The sequence below is a fragment of the Pan paniscus genome, chromosome 10 (genome assembly GCF_029289425.2).
Source record: "Pan paniscus chromosome 10, NHGRI_mPanPan1-v2.0_pri, whole genome shotgun sequence".
Taxonomy (NCBI): Eukaryota; Metazoa; Chordata; class Mammalia; order Primates; family Hominidae; genus Pan; species Pan paniscus.
In genome coordinates this window covers 129182209-129196772 of record NC_073259.2, presented here as the reverse complement: position 1 = coordinate 129196772, position 14564 = coordinate 129182209, and the positions used below count along the sequence as shown (strand labels likewise).

General features: G+C 45.3%; 1 protein-coding gene and 1 non-coding gene across 2 annotated transcripts; both read right to left on the bottom strand.

Moving 5' to 3' along the window:
• Window positions 1–3991: 3991 nt before the first annotated feature.
• LOC112436790 (small nucleolar RNA SNORA70) lies at window positions 3992–4123 on the bottom strand. Its single transcript, XR_003025482.1, has one exon. It is a non-coding gene; the product is annotated as a small nucleolar RNA SNORA70 (small nucleolar RNA).
• Window positions 4124–12153: 8030 nt separating this feature from the next.
• LOC100991272 (small ribosomal subunit protein mS40-like) lies at window positions 12154–14274 on the bottom strand. The gene has a single exon (XM_034934660.3). It carries the CDS (start codon window positions 14020–14022, stop codon window positions 13246–13248), a length of 777 nt encoding a protein of 258 aa, XP_034790551.1. The 5' UTR covers window positions 14023–14274; the 3' UTR covers window positions 12154–13245.
• Between the last annotated feature and the right edge of the window lie 290 nt (window positions 14275–14564).

Genomic DNA, 14564 nt, shown 5'->3' with positions numbered 1-14564 from the left:
TCCTGACTGCTACCCTGTACACACGCATGTGTCTGCCCAACAAATACCATTCGGGGAAATAACAGAACACAAGATCTATCTTTTTCAACACAAGTTACCATGGTGTTTTGCTTTGTCTTGTTTTTTGGTGGCAAATAGATTGTGGGCCTTGGGGTCTCAAGTGAGTGCTCAGATCCCAGCTTCTGTGCTTTACTGGTTGTTGGACCTCCGGCAAGTGTCATAACCTCTCTGAGTTTTAGTTTCCTGGCCTAACTTACAAAGCAGTTGTAAAGATCTAAGATAATTTTTGTAAAGCACCCAGTACCCAAGAGGACTTTGGGCCTTATGGGGCCACACAGATGGTTATCCTGGTATGAAGAAAAGGACAAGAAACCCGAGCAGTTTGGGTGGCAAGGGAAGAACAGGAGAGAGAAATTCCAATCAGCCTATTTAAAATGCCGTGCAGAGCCTAGTGAGAGTGAAACCACAATCCACTAGTTTCCAGCCCTTATTTTTCTCCCTCTAGAAAGAACTAGGAATTAGGAATCTCAGATTCGAGCCATCACTTTGTCCAAAGCTAACTCTGTGCCCTTGAGCAAATCCCTTCCACTCTCTGCCTCAGTTTCCCAGGAATCCCTTTGTAAAGACCTTTTCCTCTCTGTAACCATGGTGGTGCTGCTACTGACCAGCAGAGGGCAGTGTTGCACCAACATTCTCTATGGCTCTGCATTGCTTTTGCCTGACCTTGGACGGGAACATTGAAATCATTAATTAGTGGTCAGTGTCATCATCTTTTTCAAAAGGCCTTATTTTATCCTCAGTGCATAGTCAGAACAAGGTCTTGCCACAGTGTACAGATGAGGAAGCAGAGCCTCAGAAACATAAGAAACTTAATTACTGGTAATTTTGGTCACACCACGTCCTAAATTTAGACTCTCAGAATGGTATGAACCCATTGCTGTGTGTCTGAGCAGCAAAGCATTGATAATCCATTACCTGCTTTATGCATCATGAAGCACTTTCTGATCCTCAATATCAGACAATTCTCATCTTATTCTCCTCCAGTTTGTAAATGAGCAAACTGTGGCTTCTAGAGGCTATATCATTTGACTTACAGCTTTTTTTTTTTTTCTAGAGAGGCCCAGGCTGGCCTCGAACTCCTGGCTTCAGGTGATCCTCCCACCTCAGCCTCCCAAGTAGCTGGGATTACAGGTGTGAGCCATTGCACCTGGCACCAGCATATTCACAATCAGTTCCATCTTAGAGGTTGTTTGGTGGACTCCCAAAAATATTAGTTTAAAAATGACAGAGCCTGGCGTTTTGCAGTTTTTATGTGATGAAATGTACTGAGTTCTCATATAAATATTGCTCCTTGTTTTGCAAAAGGAATTAGGCCCCTTTCCCTGTCTCAGCAGCTGCACCAGTTATTAGCAATCCCCTAGGGAACTGGAATAGCTTTAGATCAACAGTGGTTCTCAAAAGGGACTATCAAATGACACACCTGTCCCCAGCTCCAGATTCCGATATCCACACCCCAAACATCCAATCACTGTTTTTCATAGTCTTTTGATGTTTTTTGTTTTTGTTGTTTTTGGTTTTTGGTATTTTTTTGAGACAAAGTCTCGCTCCGTCGCCTGGGCTGGAGTACAGTGGTGCCATCTCAGCTCACTGCAACCTCCACCTCCCAGGTTCAAGCTATCCTCCTGCCTCAACCTCCCACCATGCCTAGATAACTTTTGTAATTTTAATAGAGATGGGGTTTCACCATGTAGGCCAGTCTGGTCTCAAAGTCTTTTTTTTTGGCAGAGTCTCACTTTGTTTACTGAGCCAGAGTGCAGTGGTATGATCTCGGCTCACTGCAACCTCCACCTACCAGGTTCAAGCGATTCTCTGGCCTCAGCCTCCTGAGTAGCTGGGATAACAGGTGCACACCACCTTGCCTGGCTAATTTTTGTATTTTTAATATAGATGGGGTTTTACCATGTTGGCTAGGCTGGTCTCGAACTCCTGACCTCAAGTGATCCACCCACCTCGCCCTCCCAAAGTGCTGGGATTACAGGCGTGAGCCACCAGGCCCAGCCTAATTTTTTGTATTTTTAGTAGAGACAGGGTTTTGCCATGTTGGCCAGGCTGGTCTCAGACTCTTATCCTCAAGTGATCCAGCTGCCTCAGCCTCCCAAAGTGTGGGGATTACAGGTGTGAGCCACCGCACCCGGCCTTCTGCTTGATCAATTCTGCTATTAAGACTCTGATGCATTCTTCAGTATGTCAATTTCATTTTCAACTCTAGAATTTCCTCTTGATTCTTTTAAATTATTTCTATCTCCTTGTTACATTCATCTGATAGGAAATCTGAATTCCTTCTCTGTGTCATCTTGAATTGCTTTGAGTTTCCTCAATACAGCTCTTTCAAACTGTCTGCCTGAAAGGTTGCCTATTTTTGTTTCTCCGTGATCGGTCCCTGGTGCCTTATTCAGTTTGGTGAGGTCATGTTTTCCTGCGTGGTGTTGATGCTTATAGATATTCATCAGTGTCTGAGCAGTGAAGAGTTAGGCATTTATTGTAGTCTTCACAGTCTGGGCTTATTTGTGCCTGTGATTCTTGGGAAGGCTTTTCAGGTATTCAAAGGGACTTGAACCCCGAACCCAATAAAACTGTAGTTCTGCGGACTCGTAAAGGTACCACCTTAGTGGTCTTGGAGAAGATCCAGAAGAATTCTCTGTATTACCAGGCAGAGATTCTTGTGCTTTTCCCTTGCTTTCTTCCAAACAAATGGAGTCTCTCTCTCTCTCTCTCCAAGCTAGGCCTCTTGGAACTGGGGGTGGAAGGACACAAGAACCCCTGTGGCCATCACCACTGGGACTGCACTGGTTCAGACCCGAAGCAGCCCAGCACTGAGTCTCACCTAAGGTCTGCTAGAACTGCTACCTGGCCATCACCTGAATTCACTCAAGGGCCTGGGACTCTACAATCAGCAGATGGCAAAACCAGCCAGGGTGTTGTCGCTCCCTTCGGGGCAGTGAGTTCCCTGGGAAGGTCCAGAGATGCTGTCTGGGAGCCAGGGATTGATAAACCTTAGAATTCTATTCTAAGATAGAATAGAATTCTATAGATGTACCATTCCACTGCAGGTAAGCTGGCACTCAAACCACAAGACAAAGTCCTTCCCACTCTTCACTCCCCTTTCCTCAGTCAGAGGAACCTCTCCTTGTGGCCACCACTTCCACCAGCCTGCAAGGAGTTCTGCCAGGCCACTGCTGATGTTCACAAAAACCCCGAGGGCTCTTCAGGCAGCCTGCGATGAATGCTATCAGCCTGTGACTCATCCTTCAGGCAGTGGGCTCCCCTTGGCCCAGGGCAGGTCCGCAAATGCTGACCAACAGCCTAGGCCTGTACTCAGGGACCCCAAGAGCCTGCTTGGTGCTCTACCCCACTGTGGCTGAGCTGGTACCTAAGGGGCAAGACAAAGTCCCCTTTACTCTTCCTCCTGCTTTTCTCAAACAGAAGGCATCTTTCACTGTAGCCACCACAGCTGGAAATGTGCTGGATCACACCTGAAGCCAGCATGTCTCAGAGCCCAGTGCCCACAGGTGGATGGGAAGTAGGATTTAGTGGTGAGTATTAAGAAGGGGCAGCACAGCGGAAGCCCTCACGAGTACAGGGCCCACTACTTGTCCAGAGGGCCACGATGACGATGTACTTGACCCCACACCCATCTCAGATGAGCCACTTCTCAGCCACCGTGTCTTCAAATTCATCTTCACTGAACTTGGTGAAGACCCACTTCTGTGAGATGTGGATCTTCTGGCAGCCAGGAAACTTGAACTTGGCCCTGAGCAGGGCCTTAATCACATGCTCCTTGTTCTCTGGGTTCAAGGCGGATGGACATGATAATTGGCCAATGTGAACCCCAGCCACGGTGCCCCGGGGCTTTCCAAAAGCACTTCGCATACCTTTTTGGAGCCTACATTGGGGTAGTGTAAGGTCAGAGACATGAACATCCATCTGAAGGGCCTGTCTCCAAGGTCCCTTAGAGCAGCCATACAAGAAACAGGCTGCATACACCACCAAGGAAGCTGCTGTTTGCAGCCATTGCACACGGCCCCCATGAGGCGAGGAACTCAGCCAGCTGAGTTGGCTGTAGATGCCCGCAGCATATTACCTGGCTATGGCTGTTGGTTATACAGGGCCCAGGGGCTCCTTAGTCAGCAGATGATGAATGCTGCCAGGTCTCTGCTGTGATGGGACAGCACTGAGTTCAATGTAAAGTCCCCAAGTTGCTAGCTCTCCCTCTCCCAAATGCACAGATCTGTCTGTGCCACATGGCCACTGCCAGGGGTGGGAGTGGGGGGTGGCCCAAAGAACTCCCTTAGCTGCCCCAGCTAATGTCTCAGGAGGTTGTGTGCCCCTGACTCCACAGTCCACTGGTTGTGAGCCCAGCTCGGCACTCGGGTTTGCCTGTGAATTGCAGTCCTGATGGCCTAAACTGCCCCTCAAGTCTGCTAAGGGCCCCAGAGCACTCCAGCTCGCAGTGGCAAGGCTTGCCAGAACTCAAGCTCCAACTGCTAAGATGGGCAATTCCGGTGAGTGCCAGTCCAAGCGCTCCTTGTGTGAGCCAGTGTCAGCGAAGTACACCTCGTTTCTGCTTTCTGCTGTGACAATGCAGCACCGAGTTCAATGCGAAGTCTCACAATCGCTATGCTCTCCCTCTCCAAAGCACACCGATTCTCCGTGCCACGGGGCTGCTGCTGGGGGGTGGGGGATGGGTGGCATCGGCAACTCAAGACTGTCTTTCCTGCCCTCTTCAGCATCTCTTTCAGAGATATAAGGTTAAAACCGGGTACTGTGATTGTTCACCTGAGTTTTGGTTCTTGCGATGGTGCTTTTTGTGTGTAGTTAGCTGTTAAAATTTGGTGGTCCTGTGAGAGGTCAAATGATGTAGGTTTCTTTTTTTTGTTTGTTTGTTTTGGGACAGATCTCGCTCTGTCGCCCAGGCTGGAGTACAGTGGCGCAATCTCGGCTCACTGCAAGCTCTGCCTCCCGGGTTCACACCATTCTCCTGCCTCAGCCTCCCAAGTAGCTGGGACTACAGGTGCCTGCCACCATACCCAGCTAATTTTTGTATTTTTAGTAGAGATGGGGTTTCACCATGTTAGCCAGGATGGCCTTGATCTCCTGACCTCATGATCTGCCTGCCTCGGCCTCCCAAAGTGCTGGGATTACAGGCATGAGCCACCGCGCCTGGCCAGATGGTGTTGGTTTCTATTCAGCCATCCTGCTCCACCCTCTGTGATTTTTTTTTTTTTTTAATTGAAAAGCACAGGCAAAGTTTGGTTGTGGTGGTGGTAGAGAGAATAGTGATTATTAGCAGAAAAAGAAAAGAGCTCCAGGATGCTGTCCATATTTAATGTGCAGGCCTCTTGGCTGGATCATATTGATGGTTCAAGTAGAGGGACAGGGTCGCCACTATCCCCCGACTACTCCATGTCATCAGACCTCTGACTCCTCACAGGGCCCAGGTACATGGGACTCTGTTTTTTCTTTTCTTTCTTTCTTTTTATTTTTTTTTTTTGAGACAGAGTCTCACTCAGTCACCCAGGCTGGAGTGCAGTGGTGCCATCTTGGCTCACTGCAATCTGCACCTCTGGGTTCAAGTGATTCTCCTGCCTCAGCCTCCCAGGTAGCTGGGATTATAGGCATCTGCCATCATGCCTGGCTAATTTTTATATTTTTGTAGAGGTGGGGTTTCACCATGTTGGCCAGGCTGTTCTCGAACTCCTGACCTCAGGTGATCCACCTGCCTCAGTCTATCAAAATGCTGGGATTATAGACGTGAGCCACCGTGCCCAGCCAGGACTCTGTCTTTTCATTGTGCAGTCCTACAGACCTTCTCTTTCATCTGTACCTGTTTCACTAGCCAGGGCACCGGTCTCCTGAGGACTGCCTAGGTAAATGCCCGGATTAATTTGCTCCTGTAAGACATTTATAGACACTCTCTGTGGACAGATCATACACTCAGCAAAGAGCAGCAAACAGGTCTTAGCACACTGTGAACCTGATCTTGGGAGGGGCCCCACACCCTCTCATATCACCCTCATTTAGTCTTATTTATACAAGTAGCAAATTTAGGACTCAAGATCTGCCCTGTGTCAATGTCTTTCTAGGCATTTTGTTGTCTGAAGTTTGTTATTTCTCTGGAAGAGATCATGGGAATAATAGCACCTGAGGTCTTCTGTCACAGCATGGCACGTCAGGGTCTTCTCTACCCGAATGTGAGTTTTGCTGGATATAACCTTCACGGTTTACAGTTTCTTTTCTTAAATATGTACTCCATTTTCCTCAGGTACAAAGTATTACTCTCAAAAAGGTAAATTCTAATTTCTTTCCCTTATTATGTCACTTGCACTTTTTTGTCTAGAAGCCCAGAAATTTTTATTTTTTAAAGCCCGGTATTGTACTAGAATATGACTAATAACCTGCATTAGTCATTCTGAATCAAAATTCCATGCACTCTCTTTTTTTTAAATTTATTTTTGAGACAGAGTCTCATTCTGTCACCCAGGCTGCAGTGCAGTGGCATGATCTTTGCTCATTGCAGCCTCCGCCTCCTGGGTTCAAGTGATTTTCCTGCCTCAGCCTCCCGAGTAGCTGGGATTAAAGGTGCTCGCCACCACACACGGGTAATTTTTGTATTTTTAGTAGAGATGGGGTTTCACCATGTTGGCCAGGCTGGTCTCGAACTCCTGACCTCAATTGATCCACATGCCTTGGCCTCCCAAAGTGATGGGATTACAGGCGTGAGCCACCATGCCTGGCCCATGCACTCTTTCAATAAGCAGAATCTTCCAGTAAGGGTATACTGAATTCATGGATAACATACTCTGATGTACCCAATAATCACTGGGCCAAGAATTGGCTTTTATTTTATTTTAGTTGCCAATTCTCTTCCATGTGACTGTCAGCAGATTCTTCTCTTTGCCGGATCTAAACAGACCTCATTGGTAAAACTCTCCATTGAAAACACTTTATAAATGGATGAAAGTGAAGCCAGGGCTCTGTCAAGCCTTTGCTTTTTATATTGTAGGAAGAGGGACTTGATTTCCCAGAGAAAGCCAAGTCAGGGTCAGAATGACAAATTCTTGGCTTTTTCTGTGTGTGGAGAAAGAGAAAATATAAGCAAATAGATCTGAACAAGGTATCATATAAATGAGCCCAAAATGGGTCTGTATTGAATATCCAGTGCAATGAAACTGGAGATGAATAGCAGAAGGAAAACGGGAAAATTCAAAAATGTGGAAATTAGCAACACTCTTTTTATTGAGGTAAAATATACACATGTAATTTGTCATCTTTACTTTTATTTATTTTTCTTCTTTTATTTTTTATTTTTGAGACGGAGTCTTGGTCTGTCACACAGGTTAGAGTGCAGTGGCGCGATCTTGGCTCATGCAACCTCCGCCTCCCGGGTTCAAGTGATTCTCCTGCCTCAGCCTCCTGAGTAGCTGGGATTACAGGTGCCTGACATCACACCTGGCTAACTTTTGTATTTTTAGTAGAGATGGGATTTCACCATGTTGGCCAGGCTGGTCTCAAACTCCTGACCTCAGGTGATCTGCCCACCTCGGCCTCCCAAAGTGCTAGGATTACAGGCATGAGCCACTGTGCCTGGCTTTACTTTTTTTTTTTTTTTTTTTTTTTGAGACAGGATCTCGCTCTGTCACCCAGGCTGGGGTGCAGTGGCTTGATCATAGGCCACTGTAACCTTGCACTCCTGGGCTCTAGCAATCCTCCCACCTTGGCCTCCCAGAATGCTGAGATTATAGGTGTGAGCCACTGCGCCTGGCCATCTTTACCATTTTTAAGTGAAAATTGGTGGTAATAAATAAAGTTATATATGTATTTTTTTCCCCCTTGTATCTCCCTTTCCCTCTTCTCTTTGCTGCTTCTGTTAACAATCAATCTGCTCTCCATCTTCATGAGATCTGCTTATTTAGCTTCCACAGATGAGTAAGGACATGTGATATTTGTCTTTCTGTGCTTGGCTTGTTTCTCTTAACATAATAGTCTCCAGGTCCATCCATGTTGCTGCAAATGACAAGATGTCATTCTTTTGTACGGCTGAATGTTTATATGCCACATCTTCTTTATCCTGGGATAAAGCAAGTCTCCTGCTTCACCCTCCTGAGTAGCTGGGACTACAGGCACATGCTACCATGCCCAGATAATTTTTTATTTTTTGTAGAAACAGAATTACATCGTGTTGCCCAAGCTTGTCGTAACTACTGGACTCAAGTAATTCTTCCACCTTGGCCTCCCAATGTGCTGTGATTACAGGCATGAGCCACTGACACCCAGCCACATTGGCCATTTTAATGTCTGCTTTTGAGAAATATCTGTTCAGATCATTTGCCCATTTTTAAATTGGATTATTTGTTTTTTTGCTATTGAGTTGTTTGAGCTCCTTATATATTCTGGTTATTAATCCCTTGTGAGATGGTTTGCAACTATTTTTTCCTATCTGATGGGTTGTCTTGAAGTAGGAGGTGGGACTTGATGCCAGTGGCAGGGCTCAGACATCAGACCAGATTGAGGACTAGCTAAAACAGGGAAGAGGCAAAAGCATCTCTCCATAAGACTTGGCCACCATTGTGCCATGTTAGTTTACCATTGCCATGGCAACACTTGGAAGTTACTGCCCCCTTCCATGGCAACAACTCAACGACCTGAAAGTTACTACCCTTTTTCTAGAAATTTCTGCATAATTCACCTCTTAATTTGCATATAATTAAAAGTAGGTATAAATAGGACTGCAGAACTGCCCCTGAGCTGCTGCTCTGGGCACACTGCCTATGGGGTGACCCTGCTCAACAGGGAGCAGTACCTCTGTTACTGCTGTACACGACTGCTTCAATAAAAGTTGCTGCCTAACACCACCAGCTCGCCCTTGAATTATTTCCTGGGCAAAGCCAAGAACCCTCCCGGGCTAATTTTGGGGTTCACCTGCCCTGCATCAATCTCTTCACTTCATTGTTTCCCTTATTTTTTAGCTTGATGTAATTCCAACTGTCTATTTTTGCTTTGGTTGCCTGTGCTTTCGAGGTCCTACACAAAAAGTCTTTGCCTAGAGCAATGTCCTGGAACATTTTCCCAGTGTTTTCTTCTAGTAGTTTCATAGTTTCAGATCTTAGATTTAAGTCTTGCTGGGCATGGTGGCACAGGTCTGTAATCTCAGAACTTTGGGAGGCCAAGGTGGAGGATTGCTTGAGTTCAGGAGTTTGAGACTAGCCTAGGCAACATGGCAAAACCCTATCTCTACAAAAAATACAAAAATTAGCTGGGCATGGTGGCGTGTGTCTGTACAGTCCCAGCCACTTGGGAGGCTGAGGCAGGAAGGTCACTGGAGCCCGGGAAGGTCAAGGCTTCAATGAGCCAGGATAATGCCCCTGTACTCCAGCCTGAGTGACAGAGCGAGATCCTGCCTCCAAAAAGTTTTAAGCCTTTATTCCATTTTGATTTGATTGTTGTGTGTGGTAAGAGACAAAAATAGTTTAGTTTCATTCTGTGTATACTTATCCAGTTTCCCCAGCACCATTTATTGAAAAGACTGACCTTTTCCCCATGTATGTTCTTGGCACCTTTGTCAAAGATGAGTTAGTTGTAAGGCCAGGCGCAGTGGCTCATGCCTATAATCCCAGCACTTTGGGAGGCTGAGGTGGGTGTATCACCTGAGGTCATGAGTTCGAGACCAGCCTGGCCAACATGGGAAAACCCTGTCTTTACTAAAAATATAAAAATTAGCCAGGCACGATGGTGCATGCCTGTAGTCCCAGCTACTTGGGAGGCTGAGGCAGAAGAATTGCCTGAACTTGGGAGGTGGAGGTTTCAGTGAGCTGAGATCGTGCCACTACACTCCAGCCTGGATGACAGAGCAAGAAGACTCCGTCTCCAAAAAAAAAAAAAATTTTGTTGTAAATTCATATGCATGGATTTATATCAGGATTCCCTATTCTGTACTATTTGTCTGTGTGGTCTGTTTTTATGCCAGTACCATGCTGTTTTGGTTACTATAGCTGTGTATTACATTTTGAAGTCTGATAGTGTGATGACGCCAGCTTTGTTCTTTTTGCTCAGAATTGCTTTGGCTAGTTGAGGTCTTCTGTGGTTCCACATAAATTTTATATATTTTTTCTTTTTCTGTGAAGAATGTCATTGGTTTTGATAGGGATTGCATTGAATCTGTAAATTGCTTTGGGTAGTATTATAATTTTAACAATAAAATCCTTGCCATCCATAAACATGTAATATCTTTCCATTTTCTGTGTCCTCATTAATTTCTTTCATTAGTGTTTTATAGTTTTCCTTGTAGAGCTGTTTCACTTCTTGGTAAATTTATTCCTGTGTGCTACATTTTTATTTTGGTGCTATTGTAAATGAGCTTCCTTTCTTGATTTCTTTTTCAGAATGTTCTTTGTTGGTGTATAGAACTGGTACTAGCCTGGGCAACATGGTGAGACCCCATCTTATCTCTACAACATTTAAAAAAAATCTAGCCAGGTATGCACCTGTGGTCCCAGCTACTTGGGAGGCTGAAGTGAGAGGATCGCTTAGGTCCAAGAGATCAAGGGTGCAGTGAACCATGTTCGTGCCACTGCACTCCAGCCTGGGCAACCCAGTGAGACTGTCTAAAAAAAAATTAGAAATGCTACTGATTTTTGTATGTTGATTTTGTATTCTGCAACTTTACTAATTTGTTTATCAGTTCTAACAGTTTTTTCGTAGAGTTTTTAGATTTTTCCAGGTATAAGATATGTCATCTGTGAACAAGGCTTATTTGACTTCTTCCTTTCAAATTTGGATGCCCTTTATTTCTTGTTCTTGCCTAATTGCTCTGTCCAGGACTTCTAGTATTATGTTGAATAATAGTGGTGAAAGTGAGCATCCTTGTCTTATTCTAGTCCTTAGAGGACAGGCCTTCCATTTTTCCTCATTCAGTACAATGTTAGCTATGGGTTTGTCATACATGGCTTTCATTTTTTTTTGAGCTATGTTATTTCTATAACCATTTTGATGAGCATAAAGTAATATGCTAAACTTTACAAAATTATTTTCCAGCATTTATTGAAATAATCATATGGTTTTTGTTTTTGCTTCTGTTTATGTTATGTATCATGTTTATTGATCTGCATGTGTTGAACCATCCTTGCATTCCTGGGATGAATCCCACTTGATCCTGAAGCAGGATAGGTAGTCAAAGAAGTAACCATGTTCTCAGGATGCAGTAACTGTGGTGACTATACAGTCAACACAATAAGCCTCAGTATTTGCATGGTAATTGAGCTCATTCAAGCAAAGCTATCTTCAGTAGGGACTTTCCCCTCTAGAGAGCATGAACAGTTTGATTTTACCTGTCCTCAAACTGACCCTTTGCTCATTATAATAGTAAAAAAAACCACCCCTGGGTGGAGATTTAAGATGCGAATGAGACATGCAATGTATGAACAAGCATGTACAGCTACTGTGCATGGGCAAGAGGACTACCCAGAAGATGCTTACTACCAACACCTCTTCCAACCCTTTATGAATAATCATGTAAGACTTCCATAAAGGGAGTCTTCCTAGTGCCAGTTTTTGCTGTCTAGCCCTTATGAGCAACAAAATTCTCTCTTCCAGGGTATATTATCTATTTTGCACCAAACTTTCAAAATATTATTATTATTATTATTATTTGAGATGTAGTTTCGCTCTTGTTGCCCAGGCTGGAGTGCAATGGCACGATCTTGGCTCACTGCAACCTCTGCCTTCTGGGTTCAAGTGATTCTCCTGCCTCAGCCTCCTGAATGCCACCATGCCCAGCTAATTTTGTATTTTTAGTAGAGACGGGGTTTCTCCATGTTGGTCAGGCTGGTCTCGAACTCCCAACCTCAGGTGATCTGCCTACCTCGGCCTCCCAAAGTGCTGGGATTACAGGCATGAGCCACTGCACCTAGCCCAAAATAGTCTTTTTCTTTTGCAATAAATTACTCTATGTTGCCTCTCCTTTGCTGTGTGTCTGTTGTTTAAATTTTTTTAAACTAAGAAGACAAGAACTGAGGTCTTGCATCAGCCATCAACAATCATGGTGAATGGTCTTTTTGATGTGCTGTTAGATTCAATTTGCTAGTATCTTGTTGAGGATTTTGGCTCTATGTTCATCGGGAATATTGGCCTGTAGTTTTCTTTTTGTTGTTGTTGTGTTCTTGTCTGGTTTGGGTATCAGGGTAATGGTGGCCTTGTAAAGTGAGTTTGGAAGTGTTCCCTCCTCTTTAGTTTTTTGGAAGAGTTTCAGTAGGACTGGTAATGGTTCTTCTTTAAATGTGTAGTAGAGTTCAGTAGTAAGCAAAACAGCATGTGCCTTCGGCTCCTGGAGCAGAGGATCCCTGTCTCTCAGTGCACGCACCATGCCTGGCATGGAACTGGCCTCGGACTCCACTTGCAGCCTTAATAACTCCATTCTTTGGATTTTGCTCTCTTATATTTGCCTTTCGTAGAAGGCTGAGAAGTAAAAAAGAAAAATACCACTGGACTCACCTTCATGAACTAGTTTCAAAAACTTTCTGCTCACAGAGTAAAAACACTTCATATTTATTTTTTTTATTTTATTATTTTTTATTTTTTGACAGGAGAGTAGAGCTTTATTGTGTAAAAGCTGAGTTGGTAGAAGTATGAAACAGCAACAATGTTTAGCCCAGCCCATCTATTTACAATATATAGGGGTTGGGGTTTCCCATACACATCTGTACTGCCCGCCCTCAGCCTCAAGATTTATCCCTATCAGCAACATTCATTTCCTGGATTTGTCATTGGCCACAAAAGACACAGCTCTTCAGGGTGATATCTCATCACATAAACCTACATACACATTATCTCCTAGTCCCTCTAGCTCTCTTCCCAGTCTTTCTTTTTTTTTTTTTTTTTTTTTTTTGAGACAGGGTCTAGCTGTCACCCAGGCTGGAGTGCAGGGGTGCGACTGCAACTCACTGCAACCTCCGCCTCCTGGGATCAAGTGATCCTCCCACCTTAGCCTCCCCAATAGTTGAGACTACAGGTGTGCACCACCACACCCAGCTAATTTTTGTATTTTTTGGTAAAGACGAGGTTTCACCACCATGGTGCCCAGGCTGGTCTCAAACTCCTGGGATCAAGTGATCAGCCCACCTTGGCTTCCCAAAGTACTGGGATTATAGGAGTGAGCCACCACGCCTGGCCTCTCTTCCCAGTCTACAGCTCCTACAGAGCACTCTGAGGGCCTGTCTGCCCAGTGGAGGAGGCTTCCGCTGGTGTTCTAGGGGGCATCTTGGGCATTGACTCAGGTGGGGGGCCACTCTCTTCTCGGAGATGACCCTGGTAAAGCCAGTGAGGGCGAGACAGTTCTCTCTCCGGTGGCTGTTTCCAGTTGTACCATGGGTACCAGGGGTCACCTGAGACCAGGGTGGGGGCTGGCGGAGTAGCACTCACAGCCCCATGAGAGGTACTGAAGTCAAGATCCCGTGGTTCAACCTGGGGGATGTGGTAAATGAGGAGACCATGATCCCTGGCTTTCTGGATGGCCTGGGTCAACCGCTTGTGCTGCTTCACACAGACTCCTGTGTATGGAGCATGGAAGATGATACCCGTGTGGGCGCAGACAAATTGCTCCAAGAGCTTCACGTTCCTAAAGTCAACATGCAACTTGTGATCTCGACAGATGGGGCAGGGATTCCCAACAACTTTATTCCGACGAATGCATGTCTTCCGAGTTCGCTGTGGGGGTACACCACCCTTGTGTTTGCAGCGGTAGTCAGCCCAGACGGGGCGAGAACCATATCGCTCCTGGTATTCTTCTGATTCCAGATATTTCCAGGGCTCATCCTTATAAGGAGAAATGGGAACTGAGGACAAAGAATCTTCCTCAGAGGGAGCTTTGGTGCAAAGAGTCTGGAGGGGAACCTGAACTCTGTGAGAACCTCGGAAGAGAGAAAGCATAGGAAGCCGCCTCAGCACGGTGTTTAATACAGACGCCGCCATCTTGAACACTTCATATTTAGATCAAGGAAATGAATTAAACCTAATCAGTTTAAAATCACCCTCACTAGACCACACTTTTTTCTTTTTTCTTTTGAGATGGAGTCTCGCTCTGTCGCCCAAGCTGGAGTGCAGTGGCACGATCACTGCAACCTTCACCTCCCAGGCTCAAGCTATTCTCCCGCCTCAGCCTCCAGAGTAGTTGGGACTATAGGCGTACACCACCACAATCTATTTTTGTATTTTTAATAGAGATGGAGTTTCACCATGTTGGCCATGCCGGTCTCAAACTCCTGACCTCAGGTGATCCACCCACCTCAGCCTCCCAAAGTGTTGGGATTACAGGCCTGAACCACGGCACCCGGCCCACAACAACTGCTTTGAAAGGGCTTTTTCTCTATGATTAGGAAGATCCATGTTTAGAAGCTTGGTAAATAAATCCAAAACCTTTTCCCAGACAATGAATTGACCATTCGATGTCCTATGTTTTTTTTTTTTTTACCTTTGCTAGTCACTGTATCAAAAGTAAAAAATATTTTTATAAT